Genomic DNA, 24,857 nt, shown 5'->3' with positions numbered 1-24,857 from the left:
ATTAATACCTGGTTAATCTGGAAACCTGACTATACCGGCCAAATGTCATTGTCACAGTGACATATCTGTTACAATGTATCAACAGCCAGTGTTATATATGGACATTCCAGGTAAAGAAGGTAGAGAAAATCTAAAGTACCCAGAGAAAAACCACTGACCTATGGCCAGAACATTGTACCTGCAAATGTCCCATGTGGGTTTCAAACTAGCTTCCATCCCATAGTGGGCTACAGTTATTAACATAGCTACAAAAAACACATGAATATAGGACATTTACACACCTACAGAGCTACGACGCGATATCAAAAAAGTTCTATAAATACACTTTTTATCTACCAGATATAGGTAGGACACAGATATATATATATATACTCCTTGAACGTGTATTGACAAATATACATTAATAAATTAACATACCTCTTTGTCAACACAAAAGCTGCAATAAATGATATTTAACTTGCTCTTCTCTCGAACTAATATTTCCTGTTCCACGACTTTGTGTCTATGTACATCTTCTCTGAGTAAGACGGGCTTCGGCCGAGGAAAACATGAATATTTTTGTAAAACATGTAGGAAAGTTGTACTTGTGTGTGCTATTTACCTGTCGATATAGGAGGGGAACAGCCCTGTAACATCTATATATCAATGTGTACTGGTAGGTGTTAACTAACTCAGAGTTCACACCAGGGCATGCACACAGGCTTTCAGTATAAGAGGAGCAGAAAAGCACCGCCAGATCAGGGTTCAAACCCAAGACATCTCAACACTAGCCATTGGTGTTAACTTAAACTCAGAGTTCACACCAGGGCATGCACACAGGCTTTCATTATAAGGAGGAGCAGAAAAGCACCGTACAGATCAGGGTTCAAACCCAAGACATCTCACACTAGCCATTGGTGTTAAACTTAAACTCAAGTTCACACCCAGGGCATGCACCAGGCTTTCAGTATAAGAGGAGCAGAAAAAAGCCGCCAGATCAGGGTTTCAAACCCAAGACATCTCAACACTAGCCATTGTGTTAACTTAAACTCAGAGTTCACACCAGGGCATGCACACAGGCTTTCACCAAATCAATAAATGAGGAGTAGAAAAATGGACTGCCAGAGTTTGAACCCAGGACCTCTGATCAGCCAGATTCTCAACTGAATATTGCGATTTTAGATATCTTGCTAAAACAGCATTTGCTTAAGATTTTTTTTTAGTAAACTCTGGTCAAGCACTGAACTCTATCATAAAAGTTGTGGTGGTAGCTGGAATGAGCCACATGGTTACTAGTCGAGTTAACAAGATTCAGACCTTTTCCCTCAATTTTCAGACTTTGCCTCATTTAATACACAATCCAGTTAACAGGTGTCCCTTTGTAGTCTGTATTTAAAACCAGGACCTCTGAGTGCTGGTGATTAACTTGATCAAGAACCATAAACTTTTCCCTCCCTTTGTAAGTCTTTGCCTCAATGTTTTAAACAGCCCATCTTCAGCCTCAGGTAGTCACTTGCTGTCAGTATAATCTCCTCTCTTGAAACAAGGTTTGGTCACAATGGCACCAAACATAGCAGGGGCAGATAATTGTACAGCAAGACCAGGACTTGAACTTAGAACTTCCAAACACAAGCCGGATGCTCTACAGATAAATTTTGATCATGAGAGGTTGTGTCGGTGATCAACCCAATCAAAAGCTAATAGTCTTAGAATGGTTACATCTCTAATTCGAATTGCTGAACAGTGCTAACACATCAAATGAAGATTTTTGTCAGCAAATCATCGAGATTGGGCTCGAAAAATGGAAAAATTTCATGAGTAAAGAGGTTTTATTTAAAACAATGCATTGATGATTATTACTATAGCAATTCAGCAGAAAAGCAACAAACAGGAGCATTTTAATTCTTGTACAATATATGTATGGCATTGAATCACCTAGCAAGTGGCATTATAAGGAAAATGTTGAATTAAGAACTCCTTGGAAAATGGGAAATCTAGTCAAATCCAGATTTTGAACAGGGATTATAGTTCATTTTAAATTAAGCAGTATTCCAATATAAACAATTTGAAATAAAATGGATTCCACTGAATATATAAGCAATATATAGCTTATTCTACAGGATACTAATTCTGAGTTGCTCCTGTTTTGTTAAGCACTAGATACTGATACAGATTACGCATACAGATAAAACTGCTGCAATTATCATATTTGTATTACGAACTCAAGAATAATGCGTTGCGGATCCCAGGGTGTGACTAATATTAGGATCAGTCAGGCAGAAACATCATTGAACAGGACGATACCTTGATAAACATCTCGATACACTTCAGAGAGGGCTTTAATTTTAAATACAAGAACCCAATTGATTATAAAATTTATTCATTCCAAATCTAATTCAGATTTATCTATCTATATAGATACTATATGTAATATCAAACAGTTGTATTAGTTTTTAATTTTAAGTGTATTCCACTTGAAATAATGAAAAATTACAAACATATTCTTTGTCCTTGGGTATTATCGAGGCATTTTGTATAATTTTCTGTCCACTCAAATTAGGAATAATATACTTTTTTTCAACCGCAAATTTTCATATTGAGAATATATATATACTATTAATTTACTACAGATACATACAAAGGTATCAATACAAGATATATCACAGATGAACAACTTACAGTAAATCAAAATATAACATATATACAGTAAAACCTGCCTTAGTGACCACCTCTGTATAAAGATCACCTTCTTAATAAGACCACTTTCTTTGGGTCGCAAATGACTAATTTCAAGACATAATTTTCCACCTGGCTATAAAGACCATTTTTCTTGGTGTCTTGGGTGGCCTTTATAGATAGGTTTCACTGTAAAGTTATGTTATCCTGTCAAGTTTTAAATCATATGCATTAAAAGTCATTAGAGCTACTACTTCAGTAATCGATTTAACACCTGCATCTTAATTAACATGCATCTTAAAATTCAAGGTATTTTAGTACCTCTATAATTTACAAAATCATCAATCAGGTTTAAAAAGATTGATATCAACTTTCTGAAAAGTTCAAAATAAATAGAGATAATACTTCACCTTCTAATTCCATTTTTCACAAAAGTGGCATGCAAGAATATTTCTGTATGTAAGTTTTCTCATCAACTTGGCCATATTAACTACAGATATTACCAACACAGCTAGACCTTGTTTTAAACTTCACAAATATAAACGAGGGTTATCTCCCCTGGATTACACATTATATTCTGTCTTCTTGTAATAAAGCTGTGAATGAGTTATCATGTAATGGTGATATCAATTAAGACTTATTTGATTAAATAATTCAGTATTTTCCACTTACAAACAATGAATTATAATTTATATCTATATTAATTACCCTTGACAATTATACCATATGAATGTGAATACTTTTGGGGAATTTCTACATTGACAATTTTAAAATTTGATAACTTTGATTATTATAGATATTTACAGTAAAAATAACTTTGGTTTGTGTTATGATATGGACCTATTGCTATTTCGGCCTGCCTAATTATTTTCCATTAGATAACTATCTGAACCATGGCAATCGAATTAAGCATCTAAGTGACACTGATTCCATGTATCATTTGAGGTGACACAGATTCCATGTATCGTTTGAGAAGAGATAACAGAAACAAAAACACTCACCGTTGTTGGGGTATTGCAATACACCACACAAAAAATATTGTACCGCGATACAGTTTACCTGTACCGGTTTTTTACAATATATTTTCTTAGTATCATCATAATTTCATTAATTTAATATAATTAAAAACGTCCTGTCATTAAAACAAAACCAGCAAGTTGTATTTGTTTTCCTTTCCGATAATATGAAGCCATGTGGGTATCCCTTTCGTTTTCATTCGATTCAGATGTCGGTCAAATGTTTGTAACTAACGTGTATAATGTTCAAATGATTCAAACATTTGTATGACGTTGAATATAAACAATATGACATTAGGCTAGATTCTGAAATATTATCAAGCTGATTCGCTCCGTCAATTAACAATACCGGAATATCTAATTCTCTAAACACATTTAAGGCCCGGTGAATACATGGCTGCAGGGATTTTGCCAGCTTTTTCAGGCTTCATCGTCCGCCGCCATTTTCGATTTCCTACACGTGTCAAAACAACACTGCAAGCCGGTCAGCCCTTTGAAGTTTAATCACGATCGTAAGCTTATTTTGCCAGGACAATTGTACGTAAATTTGTTCATCATTAAGGTTCAAAAGTGTAAATATTTGCAGACACTATCATGTTTAGTTATTGCATTATTAGGTTACGATCGTCTGTAACAGTTAGCCTGGCGTTTTCACAAACAGACTCGTATTTTTTTAAAACAAGAACACATTTGAACATTTTTGTTACTCAACAACATGGTTCAAATCGATGTAAAACTACATAACATAGCACTGTATGTTTGTATAATGTAATGGGTGTTTTTATTATGGAATATATACAAAATAGACAACACATATGTTAAGGTCAAAATATTGCAATACATATCACAATACAGTTGTTGTGTATCGCAATATATCGTGGTACGCTTCTGCCGTATCGCGGCAGCCCTACTCACCGTTGTTGTTCTCTTTCGTTTTGTCAGGAAACAGACCGGCCAGGGCGGGACGCTGTCGAACCACAGATTGGAGAGAGGCACTCTTAAAGGACGAGTACAGGGAGGGATCGTATCCACTGTCGCTCTCATTGTCCGCTGTATAATAAACAACGATATAGACATTTACAATAATTCAGAGTCTTCTTTCTGTTAAACAACAAATAACAATATAGACATTTACAATAATTTAGAGTCTTCTTTCTGTTAAACAACAAACAACAACATAGACATTTTTAATAATTTAGAATCTTCTGCTAAACGAAAAAATGGACATTAATGATTATCGAGCGTCTTAAAGAATTCCACTGAACTACAAACAACATTATGGATATTTCATAATATCTTCATCAATAAGTCATCAAAATAGATTTAAGTTTCAACGTGGATCACAATTGCTCTACTTTTTACTTTCATTCACTTTGTATTTTTTATTAATTTCAAAAACACGACTTTATCAGTATCATAATCACATCAAAAGGATTTTTGGATATGCCAATAATTGCTTCACTGTGATTTAATTAAGTTTTTTTTAAATTCAACTTTATGTAATACCGATATTAAAACATTTTGCGTTTTGATCATTATATGATATGCATGAGTATACAAACTTCTTAGTAAACAATAAAACAAATAAAACAATATGAGTATACAACACCAAGAAAATAATAATAGTACTTAACTAAAGGGAGACAACCCCAACATCACTTTATTTAGCAAGATGCAAAACTGAACAATTGTCATAATCATTGCATAATTGCTTTTCATTTGAAGCTGAAATAAAAAAAAAAATATTGACAGACTAACATAGGCTTTTTTTAAAAATCTAAACCATAATGTTTCTGTGACAAAATACACCAACTTGTTTCTTTAAGTGGTAGGCGCTCTGGGAGTCGGTTTCATAAATTATAACTTAAAATGTTTTTTTTCTTATGGTTTATAACTTATAAGATTATTTTACAGAAGAAAGTGAATGTTATTTTATCAACAAGAATTATCTGAAATTAATAAGTGAATTTATTATGTTTGAATTATTGAAGTACACTGTATAACCCTGGTTAATGCTAGTCAGAATATTTCTTTAGCTGGATAGACAAATGATTGTTATACTATAGAAAATGTTTGTTATATACAGGTGTTCTCTATAGACAGGTAAATCTTTTATAGAAAGGTGTACTCTATAGACAGGTATCTTTTATAGAAAGGTGTACTCTATAGACAGGTATCTTTTATAGAAAGGTGTACTCTATAGACAGGTATCTTTTATAGAAAGGTGTACTCTATAGACAGGTATATTTTATAGAAAGGTGTACTCTATAGACAGGTATCTTTTATAGAAAGGTGTACTCTATAGACAGGTATCTTTTATAGAAAGGTGTACTCTATAGACAGGTAAATCTTTTTATAGAAAGGTGTACTCTATAGACAGGTATCTTTTATAGAAAGGTGTACTCTATAGATAGGTATCTTTTATAGAAAGGTGTACTCTAAATACAGGTATCTTTTATAGAAAGGTGTACTCTATAGACAGGTATCTTTTATAGAAAGGTGTACTCTAAATACAGGTATCTTTTATAGAAAGGTGTACTCTATAAACAGGTATCTTTTTATAGAAAGGTGTACTCTATAGACAGGTATCTTTTGTATAGAGATGAACTCTATAGACAGTCAAATTTTGGTACAAAAAGTGGTCTCTACAGATATTTTTGTTATATATTATCAAATGATTTTTTTTATATATAGGGTGTGATCACATTGGACAGGTGTTTGTTATATACAGGTGACCTCTATAGACAGGTGTTTGTTACATACAGGTGATCTCTATAGACAGGTGTTTGTTATATACAGGTGTCTTCTATAGACAGGTGTTTGTTATATACAGGTGATCTCTATAGACAGGTGTTTGTTATATACAGGTGTCTTCTATAGACAGATGTTTGTTATATACAGGTGATCTCTATAGACAGGTGTTTGTTATATACAGGTGACCTCTATACACAGGTGTTTGTTATATACAGGTGGTCTCTATAGACAGGTGTTTGTTATATACAGGTGGTCCTCTATAGACAGGTGTTTGTTATATACAGGTGTTCTCTATAGACAGGTGTTTGTTATATACAGGTGGTCTCTATAGACAGGTGTTTGTTATATACAGGTGGTCTCTATAGACAGGTGTTTGTTATATACAGGTGGTCTCTATAGACAGGTGTTTGTTATATACAGGTGGTCTCTATAGACAGGTGTTTGTTATATACAGTGTCCTCTATAGATAGGTGTTTGTTATTTACAGGTGTCTCTATAGACAGGTGTTTGTTATATACAGGTGTTCTCTATAGACAGGTGTTTGTTATATACAGGTGGTCTCTATAGACAGGTGTTTGTTATATACAGGTGGTCTCTATAGACAGGTGTTTGTTATATACAGGTGGTCTCTATAGACAGGTGTTTGTTATATACAGGTGGTCTCTATAGACAGGTGTTTGTTATATACAGGTGTTCTCTATAGACAGGTGTTTGTTATATACAGGTGATCTCTATAGACAGGTGTTTGTTATATACAGGTGTCCTCTATAGACAGGTGTTTGTTATATACAGGTGTCCTCTATAGACAGGTGTTTGATATATACAGGTGATCTCTATAGACAGGTGTTTGCTATATACAGGTGACCTCTATAGACAGGTATTTTTACCTCTATAGACAGGTGAGAATGTCAATCATTATCTATGTACTTACAGTGATGGTCAATCTCGTATAATATGTCCTCGAACCTCAGATAAATTTCTGCGATATTCATGTTGGTTTATTATCTTATGTTAACCTATCTAATGTTACTTGTTGGCTTCTAATAACAAAAACTCCCATCAGACATCGTCCTGAATATGATAAATATCGACTCAAGCCATTAATGGCTTCATAATATTCCAGAGTCCTCCACCAGTCTGTTACTATATCCATTCCATAAACTGAATCTCCTCTCATCCGGAGGCACAAAGGCAGAAAACTGAACCACCACATATCATTCTCACCCTCACATTTCTAAACCTCGGGTGGCTAATTAAGAAAATTTTAAGTTCTGCCATCAGGCCATTTCCATCACATTTCCAATCCTCTGATGATTAATTCTGAACATTTTGAATCCTCTCAACTGGGCCATTTCAATAATATTTCCATAGAATTTCTAGCTGGTCATTTCTGATTATTTCTAATACTCCAAAAATGCCAATTTCCATCACATTTCTAAATCTCCAAGATGGCCGATTAATCTCCATCACATTTTGAATCCTAGCTGCCACTGACAATAGCACTCACAGCTTAACTGTTTCACTTATTAAACTTTCACATCGGAACCAGTGATCCGGAACCTTATAAATTATTTCTAATATTCATGCATGACTTCATCACAAGCCAGACACTGACTTCAATATGTTGGAGGAAAAAATTCATCAATATGCAATATAAAATTATTTCTTATTAGCCAACAGGTAATTATTAATAAGATATCTCTGATGACCTCAAATATGCAACAAGACGCTGTAAAATATTCAGGAATGTAGATTGATGCATATAATGTATCATTAAATTTGAATGGTGTCAGATTTTGACAGGAGATAACTTATCAAAATCAAATTTAAACTTAGAGAATCCATTGTTTATTTATCCTGCTCTATCTCTCACTAGAAATGTGTCATCCTTCACTAAATTTTGATACAATGAACTAAAAGATCACTCTGAAGTTGTACAATTAAACATTTGTTGTATTCTGGAGTCTGTTAGCACATTTGACAGTTGTAATCTGAGGTTAGCACATTTGACAGTTGTTGTGCTCTTAATTTAGCACATTTGACAATTTTTTATTCTCAAGTTAGCACATAACACATTTGACATTTGTTGCACTCTAAATGAAGCACATATGACATTTGTTGTACTCTTAATTTAGCACATTTGACAGTTTTTTATTCTCAAGTTAATTAGCACATTTGACTGTTGTTGTACTCTAAATGAGGCACATATAACATTTGTTGTACTCTTAGTTTAGCACATTTGACAATTTTTTCACTCTCAAGTTAGCTCATTTGACAGCAGCAGTATACTCTGAATTTACCACATTTGACAGTTGTTGTGCTCTGAAAATAGCACATGTATAGGAAAGTTTTTTGCACTCCGAAGTTAGGCACAAATACTGATATCAAAGTCTGTCTGTGTATCATCACATTGAATTTTTCCAATTATCTCCATCCTATAATGACTTCATTAAATGGACACCAGTTTCTATATATCATATGTGATCAGAGAAATATTACCACAAGACATCCACAGCAAGAACATGCAGTTTTAAATAATCCACATTCATGGTTTGAATCCAACACCTTTTTAACAAGTATAGGTGCATTATACAGCTTACAGAGTGAAATTCCAATTAAAATCCACCACTGTTAAAACCGACATTTAAATGTATTGTGTGTGTTCTCAATGAATATAAATCCCTGCTTTTTATAGCTTGTTCACAACCTACATGGCCATACAAACATCTTTGTATGTAAAATGAATACAACTTACATTCCAGTAGAAGAACGAGCGTTGTAAATATCATGTGGAATACTTTGTACTTCTAATCAGCAGTGTTGGAAGTGAACCTATATTTTTGTTGATTTATTCTCCTGTGCTCCAATTTTCTGTTGATAAAGTTTGTTTTTGTCCGTGTTAACGTGATAAGTGTCGAATATAAGCACCTACTTATCTGATAAACACTGGTGGTAAGAACTGACCCCAAATTTTATGAAGAGTTCAAATGTTTCACTAGATTGACAAAATCAATATTAATGGTGATCAGAACAACATACAAGTGAGTTTTATAGATACTCAAGATTTCAATTTAGTCCTGATATTGAATATATGTCACAGAAGAAATTTCCGTTGATAGTTGAATGCGTTCATAGTTTCATATGTGCTATATCAAGAGAAACACCTATACAAGAATTTCACGGAAGTGGATGTGACGCCTGCACAGCATCACAAAAAATAGTTATTTATATTTGAAAATATTGTTGATAATTAGGTGAAGTTACCAAGTCCCGTAACTCATGCAAATATCGATGACTTTTGACCCATATCAAACCACTCAGAGACCTCATTAATATAAAGCAATAGTACCAAATTTGGTTGAAATTGGACAATAAATACTTGAGTTATTGAGCGAGCGGAAACCATAGATTTATCTGTTTTGACGATTTTAGAGTCCCGTAACTCGATCTTGCAAATAGTGATGGATTTTGACCCTGCATTGTAAGCGACACAAAAACTGCAGCGAAGTCAATATGATGATTAAACTTGTATTTAGGTTATCGTGGATTATGGTATTTTTAGCAACATTTCAGGAATTTATAAAATGAGGGTGTTTTAAGTTCAGAGTGATAACAGAGTGATACAGAACAATTACTGACTTACAACATGCTTCTCAAATGGAAGTTAAAACGTAGGTATGCATGTGAGATTATGAACAAGAGGCCCATGGGCCTTAACGGTCATCTGACTATTAGTACAATACAACATAGTCGTTTAAAGATTTTAGCCTATTTGACCTCTGTGACCTTGATTGAAGGTCAAGGTAATTCATTTGAACAAACTTGGTAGCCCTTCATCCCAGCATGCTACATGCTCAATATCAGTACCTTTCTGGTTCTTGAAAAGAAGTCATTTAAAGATTTTAGTCTATTTGCCGCCCGTGACTTAAATGAAGATCAAGGTCATTCATTTGAATAAACTTGATAGCCCTTCATCCAAGCATGCTACATGCTCAATATCAGTACCCTGGGCCTTCTGGTTCTTGAGAAGAAGTCATTTAAAGATTTTAGCCTATTTGACCCCCGTGACCTTGAATGAAGGTCAAGGTCATTCATTTGAACAAACTTGGTAGCCCTTCATCCCAGCATGCTATAGGCCCAATATCAGTACCATGTGCCTTCTCGGTCTTGAAAAGAAGTTGTTTAAAGATGTTCGCCTTTTTGACCCCCATGACCTTGAATGAAGATCAAGGCCATTCATTTGAACAAATTTGATAGCCCTTCATCCAAGTATGTCAAAGGCCCAATATCAGGTCTCTAGGCCTCTTAGTTATTCACAAGAAGGTGTTTAAAGGTTTTTAGCCTATTTGACCCCTGTGACCTTATATGGAGGTCAAGGTCCTTCATTCGAACAAACTTGGTAGCCCTTCATCGCAGCATGCTGTAAGCTCAATATGAGTATCCTGGGCCATTTAGTTCTTGAGAAGAAGTCATTTAAAGAATTTAGCCTATTTGACCCCTGTGACCTTGAATGAAGGAGCAGGTCATTCATTTGAACAAAATTGGTAGCCCTTCATCCCAGCATGCCAGAGGCCTAATATCAGGTCTCTAGGCCTCTTAGTTATTCAAAAGAAGTTGTTTAAAGGATTTTAGCCTATTTGACCCCTGTGACCTTGAATGAAGGTCAAGGTCATTTATTTGAACAAACTTGGTAGCCCTTTATCCCAGCATCCTACAGGTCAAATATCAGTACCCTGGGCCTTCTGGTTCTTGAGAAGAAGTTGTTTAAAGATTTTAGCCTTTTTGACCCCTGTGACCTTGAATGAAGGTCAAGGTCATTCGAACAAACTTGGTAGCCCTCCATCCCAGCAACCTACAGGCCAAATATGAGTACCCTGGGCCTTCCGGTTATTGAGAAGAAGTTGTTTGAATGAAAAGTTTACGCACAGCTGACGGCGCACGGCGCACAACAACGGACGGTGCATGATGACAATAGGTCATCTTGACCCTTTGGGTCAGATGACCTAAAAATACAATGAAGTACATGGTGAATTGACATCCTCTGACGATGAAAATTTGGTTGATCACCTGACAGGTTAATCAGGTTATATATAAATATCTAAAACATGGGTCAACCCCAGGAAAATCAGGTGAGTTGTCAATTACTGGAAGTATCAAAAAATCATTTCTGAGACACCTCACTTGACTGGCCAACAGACCCTATATTGTTGATAAGACTTTCTTAGACCCTAAGTTGTTGATAAGACTTTCTCAGCAGAGTTCTTCACTAGATTATCTCCCCCTAGACTGACCACCAGGCCCTAAGTTGTTGATAAGACTTTCTCAGCATCTCCCCCTTGACTGGCCACCATACCCTAAATTGCTGATAAGACTTTCAGCAAAGTTCTTCAAAAGATTATCTCCCCTAGACTGGGCACCAGACCCTAAGTTGTTTAGTTTTAAATGTTCAACCTGGCAAACTAAAGCTCTATATGTAGAAACGGGTTTCGGTTTTATGAGTTCAATGTCCTATTAACAGCCAGGGTTATGTAATGATGTGCCAGGCTTGTTGGTGGAGGAAAGCCGGAGTAACCGAGAAAAACCACTGACCAGCAGTCAGTACCTGGCAACTTTCCCACATGGGATTCGAACTCGCATCCCAAAGGTGGAGGGCTTGTGGTAATATATCTGGACAACTTAACCACTCGGCCACCGCAGCCCCACATTAAAAGACAATTCTACATAAAGGAAAATATGGATACATGCGATGGTAAACTAATAACAGCTAGGTATTATAACATGCATTGAACCCAGGTTTGAATACCAATATTACTGAATCTAAGGTTAATATTTGACTAAACTATATGTAAATATGGTAAAAATTGGGTAGTGAGCAGTTATTAGAATTATGAGAATTAAATTAAGGATAGGAAGGATATTCTTGCAAGAATGCTTTTTAAATTTAGGAAAAAAAACCATGAAATTTCAACCTGGAATTTGATAAGCTCGCCATACATCAATTAAAATTAATTTTGCTTTGTCTCACAAACCTATAATATGGCAGGGTAAAGAAGACGGTATTTTAAACCACATCCTAGCTGTGCTAACACTCGCACATGTACTCAATCAATGTGGAAGTAAATGTTGGATAATATGCAATGTAAAATGTAAAGTCAGATGCGGTACTCAGGCAGTGTGATTAACTCTTTCCATACTTTGTTTTTTTCCCAGATTCCTTACCAGAAGTAGTTTTTAGTTTCGCATGCAATAATTATTATGAGAATCATGTAATTTTTGGGTAGAGCGTTTCTAAATGAAAATTTCGAAATTAAAAATTTCTGTGGAAAAGAGAATGACAGATATGAAACCTAAAATAAAAGTTAATTGCCATGAAAATAAATTGGTTGACAGTCAGTAAATGGACACCACAATAGGCCAAGGTTAAAGGTCAAGGTCATCTTCCATGCAGGACAACAACACGATGCAACGGCTATACACACGATGCAAGGGCTATACACACGATGCCAGGGCTATACACACGATGCCAGGGCTATACACACGATGCCAGGGCTATATACACGATGCCAGGGCTATATACACGATGCCAGGGCTATATACACGATGCCAGGGCTATATACGATGCCAGCAGTATACACATGACACATGCCAGAACCTGAAATTATAAATCGACTTACAGTGAAATCGTCGTGACTTACAATCTCCTCGCTGTTTGTATAACGTCCGAACCACTTTGGCACTCCCAAAACGCTTGAACCGTCGGCTGACATTGTTATAGAACCAGTCACAGGACTTCAACTTCAGCTCACTGAAACAGAAACAAACAAATTAACAATAATGAAAAAAACATGGCTGACAGGCAGCCATTTTGGATTTTAAAACAGAAGTTTGTTATCACTACTTATCAGAAACTACTGGAGGGTTCTTCTTTAAACTAAATCTATAGGTTCTTCTTGGTCCCAGTCTGTGTACATTGCACATTGTATTTCTGGATCAATTGGAAAACAATATTGCTGACAGTTGGTTAAAAGTTATTTTGACATTTGAAATTTGTTTCTGCTATGGAGACTAGCTTAAATTGTAGTTTTCTAAAATTAATCAATTTTTTAAAGTGAGAGGGAAAGCAGGAGTAGGTAGAATAAGTGGCATCGATCATACAATGGTGGACTTCAAGGTCCCTCTGAGAGTTCTTGTAGAACAATGGTGGACTTCAAGGTCCCTCTGAGAGTTCTTGTAGAACAATGGTGGACTTCAAGGTCCCTCTGAGAGTTCTTGTAGAACAATGGTGGACTTCAAGATCCCTCTGAGAGTTCTTGTAGAACAGCTAGAAGACTTATTGATGATAAGGTGGTTATAAGCCACTCTCTTTTTTCACCAAGACAGATGAGTATTGACCCGTAGCACAGACATGAAAAGGTCAAGGGTCCACTTGCCTGATTTTGACAGAATTTTTTTCCCGAATTTTCTGACTCTAAGACTCCTCATGTTTTTATAACTTATTTTGCAATTGACGTAAAGGAAAAACTAAAGTTTCAGACTTACTGTTCTTTAACACACACGTTACAGACGAATCCTCCCTTCTCCAGGTCACGGGAGCAGCACGATTTACAGATGTTTAGGTGACATTGAGTACACGTTTGTTTCCGATTGAAGATGAGTCCAAACGTCTCTGGCAGCATCGGATACAAACATTCTCGTTGAGCTTGGTCTTTTTGGCAAGGACTTCTATTTTAGTGTCCTCCTCCTTCAAGTCTTCTTCAATTTTCCTAAGAAAATAAAAATAGGGAAAATGATATTCAAAGGTTATTTTACAGAAACAACAAGGACATAGTCATTCAAATCCCCCGCCAATGGAGATATCAAATCTGAAGTAAGTTTGATTGTGGAGACTTATGTGTATGGGAAAAAAAAAACAAGAAAAAGGAAGTTGAGCTAAAGAAAGATGGAGTATAATTCAAGTAGAGCGGGGCTGCAATTGTTGAATCAGGTATACAGCCTTGACAATTTATATTAGACTATATACACAAAGATAGGTGGAGTTTTGCAAAGTAACATTTACCATTTACCATGATATTTTCAGCAATGTTTCCATGGTAACGGGAAAAAGTGTAAAAAATGAAAACCTAAAAATAGCAAAAGGTACTACTAGAACATAAAAAAGGGAGAAAAAGTGTAGGAAAAAAAGGGGAAGAAAAAGTGTAGGATTCCACTAATCTCCCATCATGATTTTACCCAAACACCATTGATCCAACCCTAAACACCATCTATATACCACCACAATTTCACCCTAACATCATTCAATGCCACCACAATTTTACCAAATCATCATCTGATCTCACCACGATTTCACCCTAACACCATCTGATCCCACCACAATTCCACCGTAACACCATCCGATCCCACCATGATTTCATCCTAACATCATCGGATCCCACCACAATTTCACCCTAACACCATCTGATCCCACCACAATTTCACCCTAACACCATCCGATCCCACCATGATACCATCCGATCCCACCATGATTTAACCCTAAAAACATCCGATCCCACCATGATTTCACCCTAACACCATCTGATCCCACCATGATTTCATCATAACACCATAAAGGTGTAACAATACATTAGACTTTCGATATATTGTGAGTGTATGCCTCTCAACTCGATCAGTCCATGGCAAATTCAACAGGGTCGATAACATTCGCCGATAGTATACCAAGCTATCAATAGTTTCATTAGTCAGATATTTTTCTGTAGCTTGGGTGTACTCACAGAGGATTGATAGAGTAACAGACTAACAGTCACGATAAAATATCACTTTTCCCATGATATTCAATCAAAAAGCCAACACAGACATTGTTCTCGATCACGATTGTCTTTGTGTTTGGGATGTTAGTGACACTTGCAGGTAAAGGGAAGTAACTCTACACCTGACACTGCACTAGATTTACGAAATGACCTGCCAATTCATTGAACAGAATTTAATAGACTTCAGAATACTATTGCAATTGTAGTCTGTCAATAGAATTTATTGTAAACCGTGGTTTACAACGATACATATATGTTTATTTACAGTTACATAGCATCTATAACAGCAATAATAATAAACAATGCATGTTATATTTAACAAGTTTACTCACAGTGGTAAACACGTGTGTATAGTTTAGGAGTTGGAAAGACAGAGAGCGCTTCGCGAGCGCCACGTTACTGCGTCCACGCATATTGGTGACGTCATCCAATCCACGGTTCACAACAAATTACACATCTATAGGGATTTCTCTCTAACATTTTTGACCTGGTTCCAATATTTTCACAATTTCTAAAATATTTGGTAAAAAATATTTTCTTTTACAATAAACGTTTCCTTCTTGAAATACATTTAATTTGTAAAGAATTATTTAATTTTTTTTGTCTTTGATATTTACAACATCAATACATGTACATGTACCAGACAAAAATATTACACTACATGGATTTTAAAAGACTTCATTTATACGTAGATATACAAAGAATCAAAATATCATGTATTTTTCCATGTACATTACAGGTATAACAAACAATACTTATTACCTAATACACATACCCAACAGACAATACACCCCATGTGAACTGTAGGTATTTAAATATCACGGCTTGTAAAGATGATCAAAATTGACCTCTACTACATACGTCTGTCAAACCAGACAAGAAAGTAATAATATCAGATATCACCAGGCCTCAATAGACAGACATTTTGGTTGTTAAACATTTGTTTACATTAGTAACCAATGACAAGGATGGTCTGATACTGTGTGGACACACAAAAATTTCATTTAATGTACAATTTTGAATATAATTACAGAGACTGAATTTTATCTTAAATGGATATTTTCATCAGAAACTGAGAAAGTGACAATTAATCTGCCAGCATGAGAAGAAGGAAGTAAATTCATGGTTGGCTGTAAATTTCGGTGGAAGAGAAATCTGAACAACATTGACTATCATTTAGATTCTGGGGAAGACCAACTTGATTTAATCCCAGGTACCCTGTGTGTGTCATCAGTGAATGCAGTGACTATCAGGTAGTTATTTTCTTGTACCTTAAGTTAAAACGTTGATTGAGAACTGAACTTTTTTATCTTATATAATCAAAGATCTTCAGAAGTTGAATAAACATTCAATCTTCATCGAGATGGCAACAGCAAACGTACCAGTTCGTCCGGAAGGACAGACAACCTGTAACCATCACAACGGGAGACAACTAGATTTTTATTGTGAAAAATGTCAAGAACCAATTTGTCCTAAATGCATTTCAACCATTCATAAAATCCATCCAGTGTGTGAGCTTAGTGAAGTTACTCCTCAGAAGAAACAAGACATAAGAAACTTTATTGACAGAACAGAAAAAAACGATCTGGTACAGATCGGGAAATACATCACCTCTACTGATACACTCCTCAAAGACAACGACAGCATGTTTGAGAAATTATCAAATCAGGTAAAAATGCAAACAGAAAAATTAAAAAAAGACCTTGACAAGCTAAGAGACGAAACACTCACAACATATCAAAACATGAAACACGACAACATCAAACTCATACAGAAATACAAACAAGAACTGGAGATGTGCCACAAACAACTTGCACAACAAATGCAGAAATGTAAGAGAGCACTTCAACAGGGCTCTCACATAGAAATATATGACTATAAATGTGCAATAGATTCCCAAATACATATTCCTCTTAACCCTGTCTTAGGTACAGTCAGCTTCAACCCAAACAATACTCCTAAACATCACCTGAAACAAGCCTTAGGAAAGGTCACCACCTCAGGCCAAAGTCATACATCCACTGACCAGAAACGGTCAGTATCGTTATCAGACGTTCAGCAACAACACTCATCACAACAACAGTCAGAGGATAAAGGTAAGAAAGCAGTGACCAGGAAAACACTACTGACAGAGACCAAGGTGGTGGAGGAGTGGAGGCCTCCATGTGTCATTGGCTCTATATGTCCTACCACTGATGACCAGGCCTGGACCAGGTACAGTAAAACATTAACTCTCCTGGACAGGAAGGGCACAGTGATACAGAAGGTCACACACAAGGCTGGGATCACTGACATCAGTCTATCACCAACTACATACAGATTGTGGGCCTGTGATAAACAAAACAGCATCCTGGAGCTGGTATCAGGACAGTTAACTCAACAATTCACAACTAAAACACGTCCTTACAGCATATGTATTACAGCAAAGAACCATGTCATTGTGGGCATGTCAGGAAACGTCTCCAAATATACCACACAAGGTCAGATGGTACTCACTACAATGGCAGCAGGGACTGGGAAACCATTAGTGTGTACACCACAGAGGATCACAGAGTGTCCTGTCACTAACAATGTCGCAGTGATTGATCACAGTGATAAACGTGATGGTGGTGATGGAAACAAACATGTTGTTGTCATGGATACTGACTTCCAGAAACTGTTTGTATACAGAGGTGACATCCCCAGTACATGTAAACAATCACCACAAACAGGAGGTGAACCATTTCACCCCCGGGGTATAGTGTATGATAGTCAGGGGAGCCTCATCATAGGGGACAGGTACAACAAAAATGTTGTCTTACTGAGTAAAGACAGTAAAGGACTCAGGATCCTACACACAGACAGAGACAGGGTAGGGGCTGTAGGTGTGGGTAGAGATGATTTACTTTGGTTAATGGTTGGGTGCTTTGTACACTGTGTGAAGATGTTACAATACTACAAGATGTGATCAAACTACTACAGTACAGCAGGGTGTGATATCCGCGATAAAACTACTACTGTACAGCAGGGTGTGATAGCTGTGATAAAACTACTACTGTACAGCAGGGTGTGATAGCTGTGATAAAACTACTACAGTACAGCAGGTGTGATAGCTGTGATAAAACTACTACAGTACAGCAGGGGTGTGTGATAGCTATGATAAAACTACTACAGTACGGCAGGGTGTGATATCCGCGATAAAACTACTACTGTACAGCAGGGTGTGATAGCTGTGATAAAACTACTACAGTACAGCAGGGTGTGATAGCTGTGATAAAACTACTACAGTACAGCAGGGTGTGATAGCTGTGATAAAACTACTACAGTACAGCAGGGTGTGATAGCTGTGATAAAACTACTACAGTACAGCAGGGTGTGATAAAACTACTACAGTACAGCAGGGTGTGATAGCTGTGATAAAACTACTACAGTACAGCAGGGTGTGATAGCTTTAAACTATAAAACTACTACAGTACAGCAGGGTGTGATAGCTGTGATAAAACTACTACAGTACAGCAGGGTGTGATAGCTGTGATAAAACTACTACGTACAGCAGGGTGTGATAGCTGTGATAACTACTACAGTACAGCAGGGTGTGATAGCTGTGATAAAACTACTACAGTACAGCAGGGTGTGATAGCTGTGATAAAACTACTACAGTACAGCAGGGTGTGATAGCTGTGATAAAACTACTACAGTACAGCAGGGTGTGATAGCTGTGATAGTACTGTGATAGCTGTGATAAAACTACTACAGTACAGCAGGGTGTGATAGCTGTAATAAAACTACTACAGTACAGCAGGGTGTGATAGCTGTGATAAAACTACTACAGTACAGCAGGGTGTGATAGCTGTGATAAAACTACTACAGTACAGCAGGGTGTGATAGCTGTGATAAAACTACTACAGTACAGCAGGGTGTGATAGCTGTGATAAAACTACTACAGTACAGCAGGGTGTGATAGCTGTGATAAAACTACTACAGTACAGCAGGGTGTGATAGCTGTGATAAAACTACTACAGTACAGCAGGGTGTGATAGCTGTGATAAAACTACTACAGTACAGCAGGGTGTGATAGCTGTGATAAAACTACTACAGTACAGCAGGGTGTGATAGCTGTGATAAAACTACTACAGTACAGCAGGGTGTGATAGCTGTGATAAAACTACTACAGTACAGCAGGGTGTGATAGCTGTGATAAAACTACTACAGTACAGCAGGGTGTGATAGCTGTGATAAAACTACTACAGTACAGCAGGGTGTGATAGCTGTGATAAAACTACTACAGTACAGCAGGGTGTGATAGCTGTGATAAAACTACTACAGTACAGCAGGTGTGATAGCTGTGATAAACTACTACAGTACAGCAGGGTGTGATAGCTGTGATAAAACTACTACAGTACAGCAGGGTGTGATAGCTGTGATAAAACTACTACAGTACAGCAGGGTGTGATAGCTGTGATAAAACTACTACAGTACAGCAGGGTGTGAGCTGTGATAAAACTACTACAGTACAGCAGGGTGTGATAGCTGTGATAAAACTACTACAGTACAGCAGGGTGTGATAGCTGTGATAAAACTACTACAGTACAGCAGGGTGTGATAGCTGTGATAAAACTACTACAGTACAGCAGGGTGTGATAGCTGTGATAAAACTACTACAGTACAGCAGGGTGGGATTGTAAATGCATGTGATATGGATACAATTTTGATGTTAGAGGCATCACATATATGTTATAAAACGTCGTTAAATCCATGGGATGTTTATACATTTTCAAATGCTTCTCCAGAAAAGGGGAGGGGCGTTTATTGGAGGAGGGGTGCTAATTACGGCGAATAATATAGTAGTTCAAATTAGCTTAGATTATATTTATACATTGTCAGAAACAATTCCAATGTTTCTTTTGTTAAAGGTTTAATAGCAGCGTATTAGGCAAAGGTTTGCACAGCGTTCATCTCGTTCCCTCCGTCAACTCTCGGAAGCGGCAGGAGCGAATGAACCAGTGACATATATATCTATATTAAGAAATTCATTATATCAATAATTATAACTAATATTGAAATGGTGTTTCTGATGAGGATGTAACATTTAATTAGGAAGGTACTTGTTAGAACTATATTGTACAGTAGAAACATACTCATACTATGTTGGGGAATCGATGTGCTCTGGTTTGGGATACGTTGATCCTTATATGGTAAAAGGGGGCAGAGTTTGGGATACGTTGATCCTTATATGGTAAAAGGGGGCAGAGTTTGGGATATGTTGTTCCTTATATGGTAAAAGGAGGCGGAGCTGGGGATAAGTTTTGGGGTACGTTATTCCTTATTTGGTAAAAGGGGGCAGAGATGGGGATACGATCGAAGGCTAAAAAAGGCGGGCATCAGCGCCGCAGATCAGTATGGCATTAGATCTGATCTGGAACACACAGGTTCTGTATCACCGTGGTCAATATTGGAAATGTTTCTTCTTTTTAGATGCATTCAATAAGTAACTTGTGGTCATTAATTCCATGCTATTTACTGTATATTTGGAATAATTTAGATCTTAGGAGTGTCGGTCGGCAGTGGGCGTCATCACCACTGTTTATTTACATTCATTTGGGGCGTGGCTTTATTACATTGTTTGTATGGTGGACAGTCGGCGTCATCACCACTGTCTGTTTACATTCATTTGGGGCGTGGCGTTATTACATTGTTTGTATGGTGGACAGTCGGCGTCATCACCACTGTCTGTTTACATTCATTTGGGGCGTGGCGTTATTACATTGTTTGTATGGTGGACAGTCAGCGTCATCACCACTGTCTGTTTACATTCATTTGGGGCGTGGCGTTATTACATTGTTTGTATGGTGGACAGTCAGCGTCATCACCACTGTCTGTATATTCTGTAATCAATTAGGATTGTTGTATAATCTGTATCAATTAGGATTGACCTGTTGTATATTCTGTAATCAATTAGGGACCTGTTGTATATTCTGTAATCAATTAGGATTGACCTGTTGTATATTCTGTAATCAATTAGGATTGACCTGTTGTATATTCTGTAATCAATTAGGATTGACCTGTTGTATATTCTGTAATCAATTAGGATTGACCTGTTGTATAATCTGTAATCAATTAGGATTGACCTGTTGTATATTCTGTAATCAATTAGGATTGATCTGTTGTATATTCTGTAATCAATTAGGATTGACCTGTTGTATAATCTGTAATCAATTAGGATTGATCTGTTTGTATATTCTGTAATCAATTAGGATTGATCTGTTGTATAATCTGTAATCAATTAGGATTGACCTGTTGTATATTCTGTAATCAATTAGGATTGATCTGTTGTATATTCTGTAATCAATTAGGATTGACCTGTTGTATATTCTGTAATCAATTAGGATTGACCTGTTGTATATTCTGTAATCAATTAGGATTGATCTGTTGTATAATCTGTAATCAATTAGGATTGACCTGTTGTATATTCTGTAATCAATTAGGATTGACCTGTTGTATATTCTGTAATCAATTAGGATTGACCTGTTGTATAATCTGTAATCAATTAGGATTGATCTGTTGTATAATCTGTAATCAATTAGGATTGACCTGTTGTATATTCTGTAATCAATTAGGATTGACCTGTTGTATATTCTGTAATCAATTAGGATTGACCTGTTGTATATTCTGTAATCAATTAGGATTGATCTGTTGTATAATCTGTAATCAATTAGGATTGACCTGTTGTATATTCTGTAATCAATTAGGATTGATCTGTTGTATATTCTGTAATCAATTAGGATTGACCTGTTGTATATTCTGTAATCAATTAGGATTGACCTGTTGTATATTCTGTAATCAATTAGGATTGACCTGTTGTATATTCTGTAATCAATTAGGATTGACCTGTTGTATAATCTGTAATCAATTAGGATTGACCTGTTGTATATTCTGTAATCAATTAGGATTGACCTGTTGTATATTCTGTAATCAATTAGGATTGACCTGTTGTATATTCTGTAATCAATTAGGATTGACCTGTTGTATATTCTGTAATCAATTAGGATTGACCTGTTGTATATTCTGTAATCAATTAGGATTGATCTGTTGTATATTCTGTAATCAATTAGGATTGATCTGTTGTATATTCTGTATTCAATTAGGATTGACCTGTTGTATATTCTGTAATCAATTAGGATTGACCTGTTGTATATTCTGTAATCAATTAGGATTGACCTGTTGTATAATCTGTAATCAATTAGGATTGACCTGTTGTATAATCTGTAATCAATTAGGATTGACCTGTTGTATATTCTGTAATCAATTAGGATTGACCTGTTGTATATTCTGTAATCAATTAGGATTGACCTGTTGTATATTCTGTAATCAATTAGGATTGACCTGTTGTATATTCTGTAATCAATTAGGATTGACCTGTTGTATAATCTGTAATCAATTAGGATTGACCTGTTGTATAATCTGTAATCAATTAGGATTGACCTGTTGTATATTCTGTAATCAATTAGGATTGACCTGTTGTATAATCTGTAATCAATTAGGATTGACCTGTTGTATATTCTGTAATCAATTAGGATTGACCTGTTGTATAATCTGTAATCAATTAGGATTGACCTGTTGTATATTCTGTAATCAATTAGGATTGACCTGTTGTATATTCTGTAATCAATTAGGATTGACCTGTTGTATAATCTGTAATCAATTAGGATTGATCTGTTGTATATTCTGTAATCAATTAGGATTGATCTATTGTATATTCTGTAATCAATTAGGATTGACCTGTTGTATATTCTGTAATCAATTAGGATTGACCTGTTGTATATTCTGTAATCAATTAGGATTGACCTGTTGTATATTCTGTAATCAATTAGGATTGATCTGTTGTATATTCTGTAATCAATTAGGATTGACCTGTTGTATATTCTGTAATCAATTAGGATTGACCTGTTGTATATTCTGTAATCAATTAGGATTGACCTGTTGTATATTCTGTAATCAATTAGGATTGACCTGTTGTATATTCTGTAATCAATTAGGATTGACCTGTTGTATAATCTGTAATCAATTAGGATTGATCTGTTGTATATTCTGTAATCAATTAGGATTGATCTGTTGTATATTCTGTAATCAATTAGGATTGACCTGTTGTATATTCTGTAATCAATTAGGATTGACCTGTTGTATATTCTGTAATCAATTAGGATTGACCTGTTGTATATTCTGTAATCAATTAGGATTGACCTGTTGTATATTCTGTAATCAATTAGGATTGACCTGTTGTATATTCTGTAATCAATTAGGATTGACCTGTTGTATATTCTGTAATCAATTAGGATTGACCTGTTGTATATTCTGTAATCAATTAGGATTGACCTGTTGTATATTCTGTAATCAATTAGGATTGACCTGTTGTATATTCTGTAATCAATTAGGATTGACCCATTGTATATTCTGTAATCATAGTTATGGAGTGATAATAAGAATGTGAGAGTATTCTGTAAATGTAACTTGTTATTTTATTGCTGTTTTATCAATAATCAACATTTGTCATTTATATTGGAGTTACTGGTTGTTCCTGCATGGAGTTTATAAAATGAGGGACTATTGAGACACATAGAACCTCATTCTACCAAATATTGACCTATTGCTAGCTGAGAAAGCTTATATAAAGGGGAGATAACTGAGCTCCTTACTCGGGCTGTATTGACAAGCTTCGGGGTACAGAACCTCTACAGCTATTCCTGGTATTTGGTACCAGCTGACATAGTGTCCTACGTACATCTTCAAGGGTATAGTAGACTGTGACTACGACTCAGACTCGTTATATTGACAAGAGAATCCGGACGTGACACCATTGTGCCTTACAGTACTACAAACACCTATACATAGGAAAACATAGGAATTGTGATGGTGAATGAAATCCACTATGTTGTTGTATGTCCATTCACCCCTTTTGGGGTTGTTGCAGCCATCTCGGAATTTCTTAGGGAAATTCAAACTCCAATATTGTACGTCTACATAGTACATACTAGCTATAACAATGTGCAATTTCATAACAAATGGCATATTGGTTTTTTGAGGAAATCTCTAGAAACAACTGTGGATGAACAGACCGACGGACAGACAGATGGACAGACAGACAGATGGAAGGACAGGCGAGCATCGTGATATAAACTACCTGCGATGCAGAGCCCTAATGATGTGGAAGCCACAATTCCTCACTTTAAATTATCATTGTATTATTTGTATTATTATATTATAGGTGAAATAAATAAAATGGACTTACTCTAGCCGTGACTTTTCCTTCTGTCTCAGCTCAAAATCTTTCTGGAGAACTTGTAAGATTTTCTCACATTCCGTAGCACTCAGATGCTCCAAGTTCATTTTCCGTGCGATACCCTTATCAGTCAACATTTTAATTCTCAGACCGTCTCTAGTTAACACTTAAATTACCAGCTGACTATAACATTATTTCATGTTTATCTTGTCGCTAAGTTGATCTTCATTAAAATCTTGATAACACAATGATGTCCGCCGTTCCATGGTCTCCGTGGATTAATTCTGTAGTATATTGATTTGTAAGTGCAGTAACCTCATCAATTATGATAACTGGGTCAGGTTAGAGTCGCTCCAGAGATCAGCTGATCTA

The 24,857-nt window shown here is 36.1% G+C and overlaps 2 protein-coding genes and 1 long non-coding RNA gene across 3 annotated transcripts in view; 2 read left to right on the top strand and 1 right to left on the bottom strand.

The window, feature by feature from the left end:
* Nucleotides 1-24,857, bottom strand: part of LOC138310401 (titin homolog) — a 76,946-nt gene extending 52,089 nt beyond the window's left edge. Inside the window, 5 exon segments of the mRNA XM_069251613.1 lie at nt 4,587-4,721; nt 13,121-13,230; nt 13,965-14,086; nt 14,089-14,188; nt 24,495-24,857. Of these exon segments, the coding sequence (XP_069107714.1) occupies nt 4,587-4,721; nt 13,121-13,230; nt 13,965-14,086; nt 14,089-14,188; nt 24,495-24,622 (595 nt within the window). The 5' untranslated portion in view covers nt 24,623-24,857.
* Nucleotides 16,139-18,346, top strand: LOC138310402 (uncharacterized). The gene has a single exon (XM_069251614.1). The coding sequence runs from the start codon at nt 16,593-16,595 to the stop codon at nt 18,174-18,176; it is 1,584 nt and encodes a 527-aa protein (XP_069107715.1). The 5' UTR covers nt 16,139-16,592; the 3' UTR covers nt 18,177-18,346.
* On the top strand, nt 18,353-19,637 carry LOC138310413 (uncharacterized). Its single transcript, XR_011206424.1, has 2 exons — nt 18,353-18,648; nt 19,543-19,637. It is a non-coding gene; the product is annotated as an uncharacterized lncRNA (long non-coding RNA).

The sequence above is a fragment of the Argopecten irradians genome, chromosome 16 (assembly GCF_041381155.1).
Source record: "Argopecten irradians isolate NY chromosome 16, Ai_NY, whole genome shotgun sequence".
Lineage (NCBI taxonomy): Eukaryota > Metazoa > Mollusca > Bivalvia > Pectinida > Pectinidae > Argopecten > Argopecten irradians.
Note: the sequence above shows the minus strand (reverse complement) of the source record. Positions and strands in the feature narration are given on the sequence as shown.